General features: G+C 42.6%; 1 protein-coding gene across 2 annotated transcripts in view; it reads right to left on the bottom strand.

Annotated features, from left to right (window-relative positions):
- Positions 1-21,793, bottom strand: part of LOC106584549 (receptor-type tyrosine-protein phosphatase zeta) — a 114,157-nt gene that overhangs the window by 49,960 nt on the left and 42,404 nt on the right. For both annotated transcript variants that reach the window (XM_082968099.1, XM_082968100.1), the window contains exons 3-4: positions 2,195-2,374; positions 1,549-1,700 (exon numbers count right to left, since the gene is read on the bottom strand). In XM_082968099.1, the coding sequence (XP_082824225.1) occupies positions 1,549-1,700; positions 2,195-2,374 (332 nt within the window). The remainder of the gene's footprint in view (positions 1-1,548; positions 1,701-2,194; positions 2,375-21,793) is intronic.

Genomic DNA, 21,793 nt, shown 5'->3' with positions numbered 1-21,793 from the left:
CAGCAGGGGTTTGGGTGAGTGGTCCTTCTGAGGACAATGGCACTGGAGCGCGTGCATGTGACGACTCCATGTTTTTCTTTCAGTGTTTGAACGGATACAACGTCTCCCGGTTGGAATATTATCGCTATTTTATGAGAAAAATCGCATAAAAATAGATTTTAAACAGCGTTTGACATGTTTCGAAGTACGGTAATGGAATATTTTGAAATGTTTTGTCACGAAACGCGCCGGCGCGTCACCCTTCGAATAGTGACTTGAACGGAGCTATTTGGATATAACTATGGATTATTTGGAACTAAAACAACATTGGTTGTTGAAGTAGAAGTCCTGGGAGTGCATTCTGACGAAGAACAGCAAAGGTAATCCAATTTTTCTAATAGTAAATCTGAGTTTTGTGAGTGCCAAACTTGGTGGGTGTCGAAATAGCTAGCCGTGATGGCCGGGCTATGTACTCAGAATATTGCAAAATGTGCTTTCACCGAAAAGCTATTTTAAAATCGGACACCGCGATTGCATAATAATAATTTTTATGTTTTTTGTCAACGTTTATCATGAGTAATTTAGTAAATTCCCCGGAAGTTTTCGGTGGGTATGCTAGTTCTGAACAAAACATGTTAATGTAAAAAGCAGGTTTTTGATATAAATATGAACTTGATTGAACAAAACATGCATGTATTGTATAACATGAGCCCCAGGACCATGCCTCAGGACTACCTGGCTTGATGACTCCTTGCTGTCCCCAGTCCACCCGGTCATGCTGCTGCTCCAGTTTCAACTGTTCTGCCTGCGGCTATGGAACCCTTGCCTGTTCACTGGATGTGCTACCTTGTCCCAGACCTGCTGTTTTGGACTCTCTCTCTACCGCACCTGCTGCCTCTAACTCTGAATGATCGGCTATGAAAAGCCAACTGACATTTACTCCTGAGGTGCTGACCTGTTGCACCCTCTACAACCATTGTGATTATTATTATCTGACCCTGCTGGTCATCTATGAACGTTTTAACATCTTGGCCATGTTCTGTTATAATCTCCATCCGGCACAGCCTGAAGAGGACTGGCCACCCCTCATAGCCTGGTTCCTCTCTAGGTTTCTTCCTAGGTTCCGGCCTTCTAGGGAGTTTTCCTAGCCACCGTGCTTCTACACCTGCATTGCTTGCTGTTTGGGGTTTTAGGCTGGGTTTCTGTACAGCACTTTGTGACATCGGCTGATGTAAAAAGGGCTTTATAAATACATTTGATTGATTGATAATGGGGATCCATAATAAATACAAATACAGAGACAAGATACAGGATATGGTTGAGATCCTATGTACTGTCATTTGGAGTAGGTCTAAGGCTGGGCGATATATACTATTTTAAGGTATACTGGAATGGATCCACATACCGGTATGGATTTTTATAATACCGTTTATTACAATATATTTTGATACAGTGCTAAATAAATGAAAAGTTCTACAAATTGGACTACTTAACTGTTAACTTGATCTTAGTTTGGTTGACTATAAAACAATCAGAATGGAGAAATAATGAGTGAGTGTCAGGTCTTACCTCCAGGGGGTACTTGACCCCACTGAGACTGTGCTCGGAGCCCTCTGAGGAAGCGTTACAGCGGCCCCAGTGGAAGGTGATTCTCCCCACCTTAAACCTGCCCCTCAGCCCCCCTCCACTCACATAGAAATCCCCCTCTGGGTTCACCGCCACTGGAGAGAACACACACAGAGCATTATTTGAACCCATTAACCAATATACACATACAACCACACACAGTATATTGATGTGGCCTGAAGCCTGCCAATGGAGAACAGAAAAACTCTCGCTCTCACATGTACATGCACATACGCGCACATTCACACACATATTTACATTCACAGCATGTAGGGTATTATATTTCATGCCAATTTCATACCAAGAAAGGCAAAAACACCTTCAATCATCTCCCCACCAGAAACAAGTAATTGTACCATCAGTTTAAAAAGTGCCATAAGTATTCACTACAACAACAATGCTCAATATTTGTATATATTATAATTAGACTGTAATTAAGACCCAGACCACCAGGCTCAGAAACAGGCAGTGTGGCTACTGAATAGCTAGCTGCCTTAATGGCTGATTATTTTATTGTATTACTTTAGCTTTACAGTTTCATTACTGGCTGGTTTTATTATGAGACTTCTGGTGACCTGAGAGCTCATACCGGTCTTGCCGTCATTCTTGATGGTGGTCCTATCAGACATCGCCTCCTCCCAGCCCTCAAACTTCAGCTTTTGGAACTGAACTTTGACCTGTGTCAGCTCCTCCTCGATGTTGATGGGCGACTGTCTAGCATTGCTGCATGATGGGTACTTGTTGGCCCAGTTGTTTTGGTTTAGAGTCCCTGCCGAGAGAGAGTTGAAATGTGTTTAATGCATAGTAGAAACATATTTGATGGTGCCTCAGCTATATGAACTTGCCCAAAACAAGTACATATGCCGTTATCCATTACAAAACACAACCCAGTTGTTTTCCCTTTTTCGGAAGTTTACTCTGGTTTCTTCCTCTCTAATCACACACTAACTGGTTGCAGGTGTGCTCCTGTGGGGAGCTAATGAGCTAATCACCTTCAGGTGTGTCTGCTTTGATGAGATTTCACTGCAGTGATAGAGGGTAGTGCGCACTGCCCATAGACTGTTCATTCTGCTGTCGCAGTCTGGAACCAACAGTACCCTGAACAGCTTCTACCCCCAAGCCATAAGAATGCTAAATAATTAGTTAAATAGTTACCAATAGCTACCCGGACTATCTGAATTTACCCTCTGTGCACAAACTTTTTTGACTAATCAGATATACGCTGCTGCTTCTGTTAATTATCTATCCTGTTGCCTAGTCACTTTATTCCTTGTTATATGTACATATCTACCTCAATTAAATCGTACCACTGCACATCGACTCAGTACTGGTGCCGCTTGTATATAGCCAAGTTATCGTTGCTTTTATTATTATGTGTTATTACTTTTCTATTATTTCTCTATTTTCTTGTATCTCTGCATTGTTGTGAAGGGCCCATAAGTAAGTATTTCACTGTTAGTCTACACCTGTTGTTTACAAAACAAGTGACAAATAAAATTTGATTTGAAATTTGATTTAGAACTGTGGAGTTTCTCAAGCCATTCCTGGGGGACCCACAGGGTGTGCACATTTTGGTTTTATCCCAGCACCGATACCTGATTCAAGTTATCGTGGATTGGATGATTTGTTGTGCAGTTGAATCGAGTCCAATCCAATTCTTTCAGATCAACATGAAGAGCTTAGGGGAAAGGGCTAGGGTTGATCTGGGGTTGTGCATAGCACTGATGTGCCTATTCCACACGATAGAACAACTTCATGCAATGCCAATGTTTCATGTTAGGACTAATATGTTGGTAAATACTTAAACTTTCGTTCAACATCTGCTCTTGGTTATTCTTTGCTTTGAATGTTCCAACTGGAATCAACTAAGGGGCTGGCAATATCGTTTTGAGTGTAAATCAAATCAAACTTTATTTGTCACATGTGCTGAATACAACAAGTGTAGACCTTACCATGAAATACTTACTTACTTACAAGCCCTTCACCAACAGTGCAGTTCAAGAAGAGTTAAGAAAAGATTTCCCAAATAAGCTAAAGTCAAATATAATAAAAAAGTAACACAATAATAACGAGGCTATACACAGGGGGTACCTGTACCAAGTTATTGTGCGGGGGTACAGGTTAGAGGTAATTTGTACATGTAGGTAGGGGTGAAGTGACTATGCATAGAGAATAAACAGCGAGTAGCAGCAGTGTACAAAACAAATTGGGGGGGGGGGGGGGGGTCAACGTAATAGTCTGGTGGCCATTTGATTAATTGTTCAGCAGTCTTATGGCTTGGGGGTAGAAGCTGTTAAGGAGCCTTTTGGTCCTAGACTTGGCGCTCCGGTACCGCTTGCCGTGTGGTAGCAGAGAAAACAGTCTATGACTTGGGTGACTGGAGTCTCTGACAATTTTATGGGCTTTCCTCTGACACCGCCTATTATATAGGTCCTGGATTGCAGGAAGCTTGGCCTCAGTGATGTACTGGGCCGTACACACTACCCTCTATAGCGCCTTACGGTCAGATGACGAGCAGTTGCCATACCAGGCGGTGATGCAACCGGTCAGGATGCTCTCGATGGAGCAGCTGTAGAACTTTGAGGATCTGGGGACCCATGCCAAATCTTTTCAGTCTCCTGAGGGGATAAGGTTTTGTCATGCCATCTTCACGACTGTCTTGGTGTGTTTGGACCATGATAGACAGTTGGTGATGTGGACACCAAGGAACTTGAAACTCTCGACCCGCTCCACTACAGCACTGTTGATGTTAATGGGGACCTGTTCGGCCCGCCTTTTCCTGTAGTCCACGATCAGCTCCTTTGTCTTGCTGACATTGAGGGAGAGGTTGTTGTCCTGGCACCACACTGCCAGTTCTCTGACCTCCTCCCTATAGGCTGTCTCATCGTTGCCGGTGATCAGGCCTACCACTTGGTTGTATGGGCGGCATAAAGTGCCTTTCTGAGTTGCTTCATTGCTTCTCCTGTAACGCAACTTATCCTGTCAAGCCTGGTTGCCAGTCTGTTTCTCCTTTAGCCAACACCTAGCCTATGTCTGGCATGGCACAGACAACAACACAGCCTGGCTAAAACAAGAACACTCACCCATACATCAATGAGTATGGGTGTTGTTTATTTTGCTTGCCTTGAAGTTTCCACCAGATATATTTGGGATGCATTGCGTAGCCTGTTGGGGCTAGGGGGCAGTATTTTCACGGCCGGATGAAAAACGTACCGAAATTAAACAGGTTACTACTCTGGCCCAGAACATAGAATATGCATATTATTAGTAGATTTGGATAGAAAACACTCTGAAGTTTCTAAAACTGTTTGAATGGTGTCTGTGAGTATAACAGAACTCATATGGCAGGCAAAAAACCTGAGAAAAATTGAATCAGGAAGTTAGATAAATTAGAAATGTAGTTTTTCTTTTGAATCCCTTGAAAAACTACAGTGACATAGGATTTACGTTGCACCTCCTAACTCTTCCATTGGCTGTCAACAATCTTGAGGAACTGGTTTCATCCGTCACCTGTTACCGGGCAGATAATTGTGGCTCAGTCAATCACTGGCCAGTCTGAGGACAGGTGTCTTATGACGCGCATGCATGTGACTTTGTTGTTTTTTATTTATCTTCTGGGATGAATACCTATTGCCCGGTTGTAAAATAATCGCAATTTTACGTAAAAAAAATACACTAAAGGATTGATTGTAAACATCGTTTGACGTGTTTCTACAAACGGTAATGGAACTTTGAACATTTCGTCTATGGATTTGCATCCACGCCACATGGCATTGTAAAGTGTTCTGGATGGGTCAACAAAACGGACGTATTTGGACATAAATGATGGACTTTGCAGAACAAATTAACATTTCTTGTGGAAGTGGGTGCCCATCCGAGTGCATTCCGCCGAAGATCAGCAAAGGTAAGTAAATATATCTAGAGATTTGTCGACGTCGTGGTTGTAGGCTAACTGTATAGCTTAGCATTGAAGGCTAAGTTCTGTACTCAGAATATTGAACAATGTGCTTTAGTTATTTTGAAATCTGACAAAGTGGTTGCATAAAGGAGTAGATTATCTCTAATTCTTTAAATAATTGTTAGAAATTTTGTCAACGTTTGAGTTCTTCTGTAAATTAAATGTGCCTATTCACCGGAAGTTATGGGGAGAAAACATTTTCTGAACGTCACGCGCCAATGTAAAAATTGGGTTTTTGGATATAACTATAAACTTGATCGAACAAAAAATGCATGTATTGTCTGACATGATGTCCTAGGAGTGTCATCTGATGAAGATTGTCAAAGGTTAGTGCTTCATTTTAGCTGTATATCTGGTTTTGTGATGGCTATCCGTGCTTGGAAAATGGCTTTCTTTTTCTTTTTTTTTTTTTGCTAAGGTGCTATGCTAAAATAATCTAATGTTATGCTTTCACCGTAAAGCCTTTTTGAAATCGGACAATGTGATTGGATTAACGAGTAGAGTATCTTTAAAATGCCGTATAATACTTGAATTTTAATTTTGAGATTATTTTGTTTTGAATTTCGCGCCGTGCTATCTCACTGGTTGTTGTCCAACCAATCCCTTTAGCAGGATTGTATCCTCTAGAGGTTAGGCTACATACTGTAAGTATGTAAACACACTTACTGCACACACACCTTCTGAAGGGATCAGACACACATGCACACTAAATTTTTTATAAATTTTTCTCTCTGCATTGTTGGGAAGGGTCCGTAAGTAAACATTTCACTGTTAGTCTACACGTGTTGTTAACAAAGCACATTAACATAGCAATTTGATTTGATTTACTAGCAGCATTTTATTTCCTTTTCTAACTGAATGTACTGTAAGTCCTGGGGGCCACATACTGCAGACAACCATCTGAGCCGGAGGACAATGTGGCTGAATGAGATCATACTGGGTTCTGGGTCAGACCATTAGCTTGTCAATGGCTACACACACAGCAGCAGCAGAGGGGACATGATGCAACAGTCTATTCTCCATCATCTGTCTGTTCTGGGCAATTATAAAGTTGCTGCTGGTGCGTGTGTGTGTGAGGGAGTGACCCTTTTTGACAAAGTATCAAATGAGGCCACACCAATACAAGTAGCTATTGCACAGCTTAACAGCTTGTGTCACAATATTGTAGATATTTGGATGTTGGAAAATTATGTTATTGAACTTCACATAAAAGGGTGCCTGTGTTTACAGAGTTCTGTATTTACAGAGTTCTGTATTACTATCCAGGTCTGTACCCAAACAATTCGAGCTTCTACTTCTAAAAATGCACCTTTCCAGAAACAAGTCTCTCACTGTTGCCGCTTGCTATAGACCACCCTCTGCCCCCAGCTGTGCCCTCGACACCATATGTGAATTGATTGCCCCCCATCTATCTTCTGAGCTCGTGCTACTAGGTGACCTAAACTGGGACATGCTTAACACCCCGGCCATCCTACAATCTAAGCTTGATGCTCTCAATCTCACACAAATGATCAATGAACCTACCAGGTACAACCCCAAATCCGTAAACACAGGCACCCTCATAGATATCATCCTAACTAACTCGCCCTCCAAATACACCTCTGCTGTTTTCAATCCAGATCTCAACGATCACTGCCTCATTGCCTGCATCCGTAATGGGTCTGCGACCAAACGACCACCTCTCATCACTGTCAAATGCTCCCTAAAACACTTCTGCGAGCAGGCCTTTCTAATCGACCTGGCCGGGGTATCCTGGAATGACACCGACCTCATCCCGTCAGTAGAGGATGCCTGGTTATTCTTTAAAAGTGCCTTCCTCACCATCTTAAATAAGCATGCCCCGTTCAAAAAATGTAGAAGTAGGAATAGATAAAGTCCTTGGTTCACTCTAGACCCGTCTGCCCTTGACCAGCACAAAAACATCCTGTGGCGTTCTGCATTAGCATCGAATAGCCCCCGTGATGTGCAACTTTTCAGGGAAGTTAGGAAAAAATATACAGGCAGTTAGGAAAGCTAAGGCTAGCTTTTTCAAACAGAAATTTGCATCCTGTAGTACTAACTCAAAAAGTTCTGGGACACTGTAAAGTCCATGGAGAATAAGAGCACCTCCTCCCAGCTACCCACTGCTCTGAGGCTAGGAAACACTGTTACCACTGATAAATCCACTATAATTGAGAATTTCAACAAGGATCTCTCTACGGCTGGCCATGCTTTCCACCTGGCTACCCATACCCGGGTCAACTGCCCGGCACCCTCCACAGCAACACGCCAAAGCCCCCACCATTTCTCCTTCACCCAAATCCAGATAGCTGATGTTCCTAAAGAGCTGCAAAATCTGGACCCCTACAAATCAGCCGGGTTAGACAACCTGGACCCTCTCTAAAATTATCTGCCAAAATTGTTGCAACCCCTATTACTAGCCTATTCAACCTCTCTTTTGTGTTGTCTGAGATTCCCAAAGATTGGAAAGCTGGTCATCCCCCTCTTCAAAGGGGGTGACACTCTAGACCCAAATTGCTACAGACCTATATCTATCCTACCCTGTCTTTCTAAGGTCTTCGAAAGCCAAGTTAACAAACAGATTACCGACCATTTCGAAATCCACTGTACCTTCTCATCTATGCAATCTGGTTTCAGAGCTGGTCATGGGTGCACCTCAGCCAGGCTCAAGGTCCTAAATGACATCATAACCGCCATCGATAAGAGACATTACTGTGCAGCCATATTCATCAACCTGGCCAAGGCTTTCGACTCTGTCAATCACCACATTCTTATTGGCAGACTCGACAGCTGTCACGGCTGTCGTAGTGATTAGACCAAGGCGCAGCGGGTTGCGTGCTCATCATTATATTTATTATAAACGTGAACACGGAAAAACAAGAAAACAGAGAAAAACGACAGTAAACAGTTTTGCAGGCTAGACTATAAGCAATGCAAAAACAACTACCCACAATCAAACAGGTGAAAACAAGCTCCCTAAATATGACTCTCAATCAGGAACAACGATGTACAGCTGCTCCTGATTGAGAGCCACACAGACCAACAAAGAAATACACAAACTAGAAAAACGTAGAACACCAACACAAGAACATATACCAAAAACCCCGGAACACATAAATACAATACCCCTCTACATACACATAACCCCCCAAACCATATAAAACAAATACCCTCTGCCACGTCCTGACCAAACTACAATAACAAAATAACCGCTATTACTGGTCAGGATGTGACAACAGCCTTGGTTTCTCAAATGATTGCCTCGCCTGGTTAACCAACTACTTCTCTGACAGAGTTCAGTGTGTCAAATCGGAGGGCCTGTTGTCCGGACCTCTGGCGGACTCTATGGGGGTGCCACAGGGTTCAATTCTCGGGCCGACTCTCTTCTCTGTATACATCAATGATGTCGCTCTTGCTGCTGGTGATTCTCTGATCCACCTCTACGCAGACGACACCATTCTGTATACTTCTGGCCTTTCTGTGGATACTGTGTTAACTAACCTCCAGACGAGCTTCAATGCCATACAACTCTCCTTCCTTGGCCTCCAACTGCTCTTAAATGCAAGTAAAACTAAATGCATGCTATTCAATCAATCACTGCCCGCACCTGCCCGCCTGTCCAGCATCACTACTCTGGACGGCTCGGACTTAGAATACGTGGACAACTACAAATACCTAGGTGTCTGGCTAGACTGTAAACTCTCCTTCCAGACTCACATTAAGCATCTCCGATCCAAAATGAAATCTAGAATCGGCTTCCTATATCGCAACAAAGCCTCCTTCACTCATGCTGCCAAACATACCCTCGTAAACTGACCATCCTACCGATCCTTGACTTCGGTCCTTGACTGCTATAAAATAGCCTCCAACACTCTACTCAACAAACTGGATGCAGTCTATCACAGTGCCATCCGTTTTGTCACCAAAGCCCCATACACTACCCACCACTGCGACCTGTACGCTCTCGTTGGTTGGCCCTTACTTCATACTCGTCGCCAAACTCACTAGCTACAAGTTAATCTACAAGTCTCTGCTAGGTAAAGCCCCGCCTTATCTCAGCTCACTGGTCACCATAGCAGCACCCACTCGCAGCACGCGCTCCAGCAGGTATATCTCACTGGTCACCCACAAAGCCAAGTCCTCCTTTGGTCGCTTTTCCTTCCAGTTCTCTGCTGCCAATGACTGGAACGAACTGCAAAAATCACTGAAGCTGGATACTCATATCTCCCTCACTAGCTTTAAGCACCAGCTGTCATCGCAGCTCACAGATCACTGCACCTGTATATAGCCCATCTGTAAACAGCCCATCCATCTACCTCATCCCCTTTCTGTATTTATCTTGCTCCTTTGCACCCCAGTATCCCTACTTGCACATTCATCTTCTGCACATCTACCATTCCAGTGTTTAATTGCTATATTTTAATTACTTCGCCACCATGGCCTATTTATTGCCTTAACTCCCTTATCTTACCTCATTTGCACTCACTGTATATAGACTTTTTGTTTTCTTTTTTCTACTGTATGTTTGTTTATTCCATGTGTAACTCTGTGTTGTTGTATGTGTCGAATTGCTATGCTTTATCTTGGCCAGGTCGCAGTTGCAAATGAGAACTTGTTCTCAACTAGCCTACCTGGTTAACCTGTTAGGGCTAGGGGGCAGCATTTGCACGTCTGGATAAAAAAAATGTACCCGATTTAATCTGGTTACTAATCCTACCCAGTAACTAGAATATGCATATACTTATTATATATGGATAGAAAACACTCTAAAGTTTCTAAAACTGTTTGAATGGTGTCTGTGAGTATAACAGAACTCATTTGGCAGGCAAAACCCTGAGACATTTTCTGACAGGAAGTGGATACCTGATGTGTTGTATTGACTTTAAACCTATCCCATTGAAAAACACAGGGGCTGAGGAATATTTTGGCACTTCCTATTGCTTCCACTAGATGTCACCAGCCTTTACAAAGTGTTTTGAGTCTTCTGGAGGGAGATCTGACCGAACAAGAGCCATGGAACGATGATGTCCCATTAGACACCTGGCGCGCGAGTTCATGTTGGGTACCCTCGTTCCAATACGTTATAAAAGAGTATGCATTCGTCCACCTTGAATATTATTCATGTTCTGGTTAAAAAAGGCCCTAATGATTTATGCTATACAACGTTTGACATGTTTGAACGAACGTAAATATATTTTTTCCCCTCGTTCATGACGAGAAGTCCGGCTGGCTTAGATCATGTGCTAACAAGACGGAGATTTTTGGGCATAAATGATGAGCTTTTTTGAACAAAACTACATTCGTTATGGACCTGTGATACCTGGAAGTGACATCTGATGAAGAGAATCAAAGGTAATGGATTATTTACATAGTATTTTCGATTTTAGATCTCCCCAACATGACGTCTAGTCTGTATCGCAACGCGTATTTTTCTGGGCGCAGTGCTCAGATTATTGCAAAGTGTGATTTCCCAGTAAGGTTATTTTTAAATCTGGCAAGTTGATTGCGTTCAAGAGATGTAAATCTATAATTCTTTAAATGACAATATAATATTTTACCAATGTTTTCTAATTTTAATTATTTAATTTGTGACGCTGACTTGACTGCCGGTTATTGGAGGGAAACGATTTCCTCAACATCAATGCCATAGTAAAACGCTGTTTTTGGATATAAATATGAACTTGATAGAACTAAAAATGCATGCATTGTCTAACATAATGTCCTAGGAGTGTCATCTGATGGAGATTGTAAAAGGTTAGTGCATCATTTTAGCTGGTTTTATGGTTTTGGTGACCCTGTCTTTGACTTGACAAAACATTACACACAACTCTTGTAAATGTACTGTCCTAACATACTCTAAATTCATGCTTTCGCCGTAAAACCTTTTTGAAATCGTAAAACGTGGTTAGATTAAGGAGATGTTTATCTTTCAAAGGGTGTAAAATAGTTGTATGTTTGAAAAATTTGAATTTTGACATTTATTTGGATTCAAATTTGCCGCTCTTGAAATGCACCTGCTGTTGATGGAGTGCACCACGGGTGGCACGCTAGCGTCCCACCTAGCCCATAGAGGTTAAATAAAGGTGAAATATAAAAAAACTGTTATTGTCAGATGATCTCATTGTACTCTTTTGTAGATGTCAATTACGTGTGTGTGTGTTTTCTATCCCTGTTCGCTCCTCTCCCTGTAGGTTTTACAGATGCTTCCAACCCCGTAGCTGCAACCCTTCTAATTTAGTGTACCATGGGCGCACAACCCATGTGGAATTCCTGGGGTCCGGCAACATTTGGAACTGCCAATCTGCGGCCAACAAGGCTAATGCTAGTTAACAACTTCCTTCAAACTTCACGCAGAGACATAAAATGGTATCCACGAGTTCTTCAGACTCTGGGGAATGGCTCACCACTCATCATACTGGGCAACTTCAACCTCCCGATGTCTGCCTTTGATTCATTTCATTCCACCTCTTTCTTTCCATTCCTTTTCTCTTTTGACCTCACTCTTTCCCAGTCCCCTCCCACTCACAAGGCAGGCAAAGCACTTGACCTCATCTTTAATAGAGGCTGTTCACCTACTATTCTCACTGCAACCCCCACTCCCCAGGTCTCTAATCACTACTTTGTTTATTTTTCTCTCCATCTCTCCTCCAAGCCTACCCACTCAGCCCCTACCCAGCTGCCTCTTCGACCCTACTCTCCTCCCTTTCCACATCCCTTGACTCTCACTGTCCCCTTTCCTCATGGCAGGCTCAACCCTCCCCTCGCTCCGTGGCTGAGTGACTCACTATCTGCTCACAGAACAGGGCTGTGGGGAGCTGAGCGGCAATGGAGCAACATTTACTTTCCAGAGGGCCTATTTAGTAATTTAGTGTTTATTAGGATCCTCAATTAGATTACTCTTCCTGGGGTCCAAACAGGAAACAACACAACAAATAAAATACATAATATACATAAATTGCACTACATTTACATTACAATTTATCCATTCAGCAGACGCTCCCATCCAGAGCGACCCACAGCCAGTGCATTCATCTTAGATAGCCAGGCGAGACAACCACCTATCACAATCGTATCCCAACCAAGCATCACATACATAATACAAGGCGAAATACAAATAAAATGCATAAAAATGTCTGTGTCTACACAGTCCCTGTTGTGCCGTAAGACATTCTTTAATCCGCTTTTTAATTGAGTTACTTGGGGTGGCAGAGAGTCCTATTTAGTCATGGCTCTATTTAATACTGTGTGTTTCCCTGCCTCTGTTCTGGACAAGGGGACTGTGAAGAGACCTCTGGTTGCATGTCTTGTGTGATAATGATGCATGTCCAAACTGTGTGCCAACTGCTTGAACAGACAGTTCGGTACCTTCAACACAAACACCTTGCACAAAGACCAATAGTGATGCAGTCAATCTCTCCTCAAATTTGAGCCAGGAGAGATTGACATGCATGTCACTAACACTCACCCTTCGTGTACTGTACATCTAAGTGCAATGTGTGCTGCTCTATTTTGGACCAACTGCAATTTTCCTATGTCGCACATGACCACACAACTGGACAGTAGTTCAGGTGCGACAAAACTCGGGCCTGTAGGACCTGTCTGGTTGACTGAAAATATCACAAAAGCAGAGCAACGCCTTATCATGGGCAGACCTCTTACCATTTTAGTAGCCAATGAGTTTATATGTTTTGACCATGATAGCTTGCTATCTAGCCTGACACCCAGCAGTTTAGTCTCTTCAACATGTTCAATAGACAGATTGTAGATCGCTAGATTATGGAGACGTAATTTATAGATCGGCAGGTAAGTGTGCTCTCGAGCGGCTAGATGTTCTTTACCATTTGGCCATCAGCTTTGCCACCAATGCCCCTTATTGGACACGTCACTGCACTCTATACTCTTCGGTAAACTGGTCATCTCTGTATACCTGCTTATTTATAAAACCCTCTTAGGCTTCACTCCCCCGTATCTGAGATATCTACTGCAGCCCTCATCATCCACATACAACACGCGTTCTGCCAGTCACATTCTGTTAAAGGTCCCCAAAGCACATACATCCCTGGGTCGCTCCTCTTTTCAACTGCAGCTAGCGACTGGAACAAGCTGCAACAAACACTCAAACTCGACAGTTTTATCTCAATCTCTTCATTCAAAGACTCAATCATGGACACTCTTACTGACAGTTGTGGCTGCTTTGCGTGATGTATTGCTGTCTCTACCTTCTTGCCCTTTGTGCTGTTGTCTGTGCCCAATAATGTTTGTAACCTGTTTTGTGCTGCTACCATGTTGCGCTGCTGACATGTTGTGTTGCTACCATGCTGCTGTCATGTCGTGTTGTCATGTGTTGCTGCCATGCTATGTTGTTGTCTTAGGTCTCTTTTTTCTTTTTTTAAATTATTTATTACAGAAAACACAAGGAAGGGGTAACATTAAAGTGTTAGAACATGAAGGACAAACAATACAGCATCATGACACTATCAAACATGTATCAGTCTTTCCGCAACAGAGACATCCTTATGTGTGAGGGTGTGTGTGCATGATAGTGATATAAAATATGTCTGTTTCCTTTTTCATGATCACAATCTTGTGAAACCCGAACCCTCCAAAATCCCCCCCACTGTTCCCCAATAGCTGTTTGGTAGGCCGTCATTGTAAATAAGAATGTGTTCTTAACTGACTTGCCTAGTTAAAGGTTAAATAAAAAATGTAAATACATAAAGACACATTATTCAATAATAGATCCAGATAAGGTGTAGGGTTGAGCGAGTGATTTGTCCCAAAAATGCTGCTTTTAGTTTGAGATATTTAGCACCAGACTATTGCTATAGTTACCCAATCTAAAACTGACTGGAGATCTATGTTAAGGGTGTTAGTTACTTATTTTACTGTTACAGCCGACGTGTAAACTGTTGAGTCGTCAGTGTATATGGGTACACAGTCTTTATTAAAGGTCAGTCAAAGGTCATTAGTAAAACACAGAAAACAATAATGGTCCAAGCCGGCTACCCTGCGGTACATCACACCGAATTTGTATAAGAGAGGCTTCCATTAAAGAAAACCCTTTGTGTTCTATTGATAGGTAACTGTCCATCTATGATACGGCAGAGGATGTAAATCCATAACATCTACGTTTTTCAGTAATATGTTATGATCAATGACATTAAAAGCTGCACTCAAGTCTAACAAAACAGCTCCCACAATCTTCTTATCAATTTCTTTCAGCCAATCATTAGTCATTTGTGTCAGTCCCAAGCATGTTGAGAGTCTGAAAGTCTGTTCTGCAATTTCATTACGCTTTTTTGCAGACGTTTACTGACACAGGCCATATTCAACCGGTGTTGTACACATTAGCTTAAGACATGTAGCTAGCTAGCTAGGTAAACAATGAACCTAGCTAGGTAAACAACGTGTAAGATCACACACATCATGTAATGTTAGCTACCGAGCCAGCCAGCTAACAATAGCTAGTTAAACAACAATGAACATAGTGCCAAATCATGTCGTTACTACCCTGCATGATGATGCTGGAAGCAACCAGGTTTAATGTTAGCTAGCTAACATTAGGCTCTAACTAGCAAAGCAAACAGCTCTGGGATACAAATAATAATGTCAGCTAGGGAGCCAGTCAGTTAACGTTAGCTAGCTAGCAGTACACTTTAGCTTGAAATGAAACCACTTTGTCAAAATCAGAAACGTGTTTATATCTGAAAATGTAGCTAGCTAATGCTAGACTATCTTATCTGTATACATAATCATGCATGATGGACGCGTCTCCCTGTCACGGATGCCATGCCACGGTTTCTCTTAGTTTGAAGATATAATCCGGAGACAGGTGTTTTCGCCATCTCTTTAGCTATCATACTCTAATTCCATTGATTTCAAAAATAAATACAAAAAATGTAAAGATTCAAATGGCTCTCCTGTGAAGTTGTGACTTGCGACATATGCCTAGTTTCCTGAAACTGGTCACAAATAAGTAAATGATATCAATGAGAGAATTATCAGATTAACTGATAACTAAAATAGCAGTGCAGAAGACTCTTGCTAAGTGCTCGAGGAAGTCACAAGCTTTTGCTCGCCTGAGGTAGAGTACCTCATGATAAGCTGTAGACAACACTATTTACCAAGATAGTTTTCATCTATATTTTTCGTAGCTGTCTATTTACCACCACAAACCAATGCTTGCACTAAGATCACACTCAACGAGCTGTATAAGACCAAAAACAAAAAAAAGAATGCTCACCCAGAAGCAGCACTCCTAGTGGCCGGGAACTTTAATGCAGAATAACTTAACTCCATTTTACCTCATTTCTACCAGCATGTTACATGTGCAACCAGTGGAAAGAAACTGAAGACCACCTTTACTCCACACACAGAAATGCGTACAAAGCTCTCTCTCGCCCTCCATTTGGCACATCTGACCATAATTCTATCCTTCTGATTACAAACAAAAACTAAAGCAGAAAGTACCACTGACTTACTCAGTATGGAACTGGTCAGATGACATGGATGCTAAGATACAGGACTGTTTTGCTAGCATAGACTGGAATATGTTCCGGGATTGTCCGGGTGGCATTGAGGAATATACCACATCACTCAACGGCTTCATTAATAAGTGCATTGATGACATCGTCCCCACAGTGACCGTACGTACATATCCCAACCAGAAGCCATGGATTACAGGCAACATCCGCGCTGAGCTAAAGACTAGAGCTGCAGCTTTCAAGGAGTGAGACACTCATACGGATGCTTACAAGAAATCCCGCTACGACCTCCGACGAGCCATCAAACAGACAAACCGTCAATACAGGATTAAGATCGAATCCTACTACCTCGGCTCTGACGCAAACAATCACGGATTACAAAGGGAAACCCAGCCGCGAGCTGCCCAGTGATGCAAACCTACCAGACACGCTAAATGCCTTCTGTGCTCGCTTCGAAGCAAGCAAAGCTGAGCCATGCATGAGAGGACTAGCTGTTCCAGACGACTATGTGATCACGCTCCCCTTAGCCGATGTGAGTAAGACCTTTAAACAGGTTAACATGGCGGATTACCAGGACGCGTACTCAGAGCATGCACTGACCAGCTGGCAAGTGTCTTCACTGACATTTTCAACCTCTCTCTGATCCAGTCTGTAAAACCTACATGTTTCAAGTAGACCACTATAGTCCCTGTACCCAAGAACACCAAGTTCACCTGCCTAAATGACTATCGCCGCATAGCACTCATCTGTAGGCATGAAATGTATTGAAAGGCTGGTCATGGCTCACAACACCATCATCCCAGACCCACTCCAATTTGCATACCGCCCCAACAGATCCACAGATGACGCAATCTCTATTCCACTCCTCGCTTGCCTCTCCCACCTGAACAAGAGGAACACCTATGTGAGAATTATCTACAGCTACAAATATTAAATAGTAAAGCTTTAAACCTTTCACTAAAAGCTTGACTCATACATACATTATACTTAAACCCAAAATGGTTCTCCAGTAGATTAAGAAAGGCTCATCATTTGTTAAAAAATTGCCTTTTTGCCTTTATACAGATTACAACTTCTCATTTCCGACTAATTGAAAATAAAATGTTGTTTAAAGTATCGCCTTTTCTTAAAGCCATACAAAGCTGGTTACAATTTCAGTTTTATCCTCCAGAAAAGATAGAACAAATATTACAACAAATGTTATGGTTAAACTCAAATATACTGATTAATAAAAAAACATTCTTTATGGACAACATTTTTAAAAATAGAATTATATTTGTTCATTATATTATGAATAGAAACAGAGGAGTTATGTCACATATGCAGTTATCGAAAATATATGGGAATATCTGCTCAATCCAAATTTACAACCAACTGATTGCAGCACTACCACAAACATGGAGGAGGCAAGTAGAGAAGGGAGAAGGTAGGGAACTTGTTTGCCTGCTATATATTAAAGATACAAATTGGCTCATTTGAAGACAAAAAATGTTGACAGCTGCGCCATACATGTTGCAAAATAAAATGGGAAGAGATTTTCGATGTACCAATTCCATGGCATATGGTTTATGAAGTGATACAAAAAACTACACTTGATTCAACACTTAGTTTTTCAATTTAAATTATTATATACAATTCTTGCCACCAACAGAATGCTATATATATGGGGCATACAACAATCTCAGCTCTTTAGATTTTGCCGCGAAGAGACAGAATCAATAGATAATTTTTTCTGGTATTGCCCCTATGTAGGTTGCTTCTGGTCACAGGTTCAGGAATGGTTAAAAAAAAAAAATCACAACATGCACTTAAAATTAACCTTACAAATGGCAGTGTTGGGTGATTTGAAAGCCATAGTCAGTCAATAAATAATATAATAATACTTGAAGGAAAGGTTTTCATCTTTAGCTCACAATCTGTGGATACTATACGATTAGAAAGGTTAAAAAAATTACGTAAAACATCACAGCATAATTGAAAAAAACACGGCACATGGAAACCAAACGAGGGTGGTCTATGGTGATAGGTGGGATGGGCTGAGAGTGGATGAGGGTTGGGATTAAATAGTTTATGTTTGGTAATGTATTATTGTTATGTGACTGCGTTATATAAAAGTACCATGTATGCAAAATGTGTATATAAAATGTATATGTAAAAGTTATGTATATGTAGCAAAAAAGCCATCAGACTGCCATCAGACTGTTAAAAGGCCATCAGACTGTTAAACAGCCATCACTAACATTGAGTGGCATCTGCCAACATACTGACTCAATCTCTAGCCACTTTTATAATTAACATTTGCATGTAATAAATGTATCACTAGTCACTTTAAACAATGCCACTTTATATAATGTTTACATACCCTACATTACTCATCTCATATGTATATACTGTACTCTATACCATCTACTGCATCTTGCCTATGCCGCACAGCCATCGGTCATCCATATATTTATATGTACATATTCTCATTCATTCCTTTACACTTGTGTGTATAAGGTAGTTGTTTTGAAATTGTTAGATATTACTGCACGATCGGAACTGGAAGCACAAGCATTTCGCTACACTCGCATTAACACCAATAAAATTTGATTAAAAAAAATTCAAAAACGATACTCGTCCTCTGAAGGGGGGGGGGTGGTGGAGGGGTTAATAATAATTAAAAAAAATATATATATAAAACAAAAAACACCATAGTGCCCTCCAAGCTCATCACTAAGCTAAGGACCCTGGGACGAAACACCTCCCTCTGCAACTGGATCCTGGACTTACTGATGGGCTGCCCTCAAGTGGTGAGGGTAGCCAACAACACATCCGCCACGCTGACCCTCAACGTGGGGGCCCTGCAGGGGTGTGTGCTTAGTCTCGTCCTGTACTCCCTGTTCACCCACAACTGTGTGGCTACACATGACGCCAACACCATCAAGTTTGCTGACGACACAACGGTGGTAGGCCTGACCATCAACAACACCTATAGGGAGGGGGTCAGAGACCTGGCAGCGGTGCCAGGACAACATCTCCCTCAATACCAGCAAGACAAAGGAGCTGATCATGGACTACAGAAAACAGAGGGCCGAGCACGCCCCCATCACATTGACTGGGCTGTAGTGGAGTGGTTCGAGAGCTTCAAGTTCCTCTGTGTCCACATCACTAAGAATCTATCATGGTCCACACACACCAACACAGTTGTGAAGAGGGTACGACAATGCTTCTTCCCCCTCAGGAGGCTGAAAAGATTTGCCATGGGCCCTCAGATCCTCAGAAAGTTCTACAGCTGCACCATGTAGAGCATCTTGACTAGTTGCATCACCGCCTGGTATTCAGCCAGTATGCAGCCTTTCAAATTCGAGGAATAAAACCCATATATTGATTGCACCCTACTCAGCTGTCTCTCGTTGCCTCTTTGGTCATCCCTGACATATGGTGGCAGCGGTGGGATGATCAGCGGAGTAGCAGTAGCTTAGCTTAGGTTTATTTGTTTTATCTTTCTGTTTTTAAAAACAAGACCAAACATTGGACCAATTCGGTACAAAGAAAAACCAGGACCGGGACCACCTCTCCATGTGGAGGGTGGGACTGAAGGCGGGGCTGAAGGAAGAGGGCCCATACCAGACGATCCTGGGGTGACCTCATTGGAGGAGATGGCCCTTCTGTTCAGGAGCGGCCTGATGTCTTGCAGCAGGCGCAAGACATCAGGCTGGAGTGGGAGGCCGAACAACAGGAGCGACAGTGGAAGGCGATGCAACACCTTTCAGGGTTCTGCAGCATGAAATCGAAACTATTTGACCCCTGTCCCTGACCACGCCCTATGTGGCTCTTCCGACGCCAATGGCATGGACATTGGCCTAGAGGCTGCAGGCTCCCTCCACGGCAAGGCTCTGGGGCCCAATTACCTAGACCCTCATCAGAATAACCCTTACCTTTCCCCATATGGCCCCAATCCTGATCCAGGTCCACATACAGGTCCGTATCGGGTCCAAGAGCCAAGGTTAGAGCAGTTAAATGACAATGGTGACATTGAAGATTATCTGGGATCTCTTTTAATGTTATTCAAGGGACAGTGTAGTGTTCATAGGGCCATTGGACCAGCACTGGGTTTTCTCTTGATGCTATTTATGCAATAGGCCTATAGATCAAAGTTTATCAAGGACAGTCGGGCATGGGTGTGGGGGAGGGGCAGGGGCATGTTTAAGCTGGCATTGGCAGTCGGGATGTGGGGTGTCCCCGTCTGCCTGCCCCCCTGGCCCCATAATGCCCCCATTGTTGTGCCAGTCTCGTGTGTCAAGCAGATTCAGTTTGTTGTGACGCTGAGCAAGACGAGAGGGGAGGTATGGGAGAGCTGTGTGGTAAAAAGAGCAAAGGGAAGCGGGAGAGAGAGAGTTGGGAGAGTGGTGGGGGAAGTCTAGACAGTGACAGAGAGAGTGAGAGAGAGCGAAAGAGAGAGAGGGGAGAACAGAGTGATAGAGAGGGGGAAGAGAGGATTTTTTTCCCTTGTCATATCTAGTGAAAGACCGCGAGATAGATAGGGAAGAAAGATAGATGATTGTGTGCCACTGCTTGAGGGTCATAGTAAATATTCATAGTAAATTTCCATGCAAAATTATACATCTCTTTTGTAGAATATGCTTTATTACTCACTCTTTGGCAACTCTGCATATAATATTATCATGCCAATAATATAAACGGTATCTACTGTAATTGAAGAGAAATACACATATTTTTGCTACACATCATACATTCTATGCTGTAATGGCTACTCATAACCCATGTCATGTCTCATCCAAAACAGATCAGACAAGCACTTCTAGGCTAAACAGCAGCTCCTGACCAGGAGCTCAGTGTGCCCTACTTTCCAAATATGGGTCCCAGAGACTAGCACAGAGAATTCTCTCACCACCAGGGAATTCTCCATGGCTGAAAAAAACTAAAGCAGAGTCCCTCGAGAAGAGAGTCCCAGGTGTCCCGGGGGGTTGTGTGTGTCAGTAGAGGCTGCTGAGAGGAGGACATAATAATGGCTGGAATGGAGTCAATAGAATGGTATCAACCACATCAAACACAAGGTTTCCATGTGGTTGACACCATTCCACCAACTCCATTCCAGCCATTATTAAAAGCTGTCCTCTCCTCAGCAGCCTCCACTGGTGTGTGTGTGTGTGTGTGTGTGTGTGTGTGTGTGTGTGTGTGTGTGTGTGTGTGTGTGTGTGTGTGTGTGTGTGTGTGTGTGTGTGTGTGTGTGTGTGTGTGTGTGTTAAACTGTGCAAGAGATACAGTGTATTGTGACCACACCAATACACTGTATCTCTTGCACAGTTTAACAGCTTGTGTCACAGTATTGTGCATATTTTTTTAGATGCTGTCATCTAGTTGAAAAGAAATTGAGGGCCATATTCTGACCTGAACTTTAGTGTCATCTCCCCATCTGAAAACCCAAGCATAGGCCAATATGCCTACTTCTTCATTTAAAGCATTTCAGTTTAAACTTGTCCAGTCTTTTCACCTACCAGTGGTCATGTAGAAAAGGAGAGAGAGAGGTCATGCCATTTCCTATTGGAACGAGGCCCTAAATGGCCCCCAATGATAACCAATACATTTCCTTGTTTCTCTCTCCACATACAATACCAAACCACTCTGTCAAACATCTTAGGATTGATGAAGATCAAATTAATTAAACGTATTCAAATGCAAATCCCCAAATGAGACCAAGGAGGGAAACTGGAATGGGTTCAGATGATTTTCAAATAGGACA

Source organism: Salmo salar, chromosome 23, assembly GCF_965601325.2.
Source record: "Salmo salar chromosome 23, fSalSal1, whole genome shotgun sequence".
Lineage (NCBI taxonomy): Eukaryota > Metazoa > Chordata > Actinopteri > Salmoniformes > Salmonidae > Salmo > Salmo salar.
This window is presented reverse-complemented; position numbering and strand designations above follow the sequence as displayed.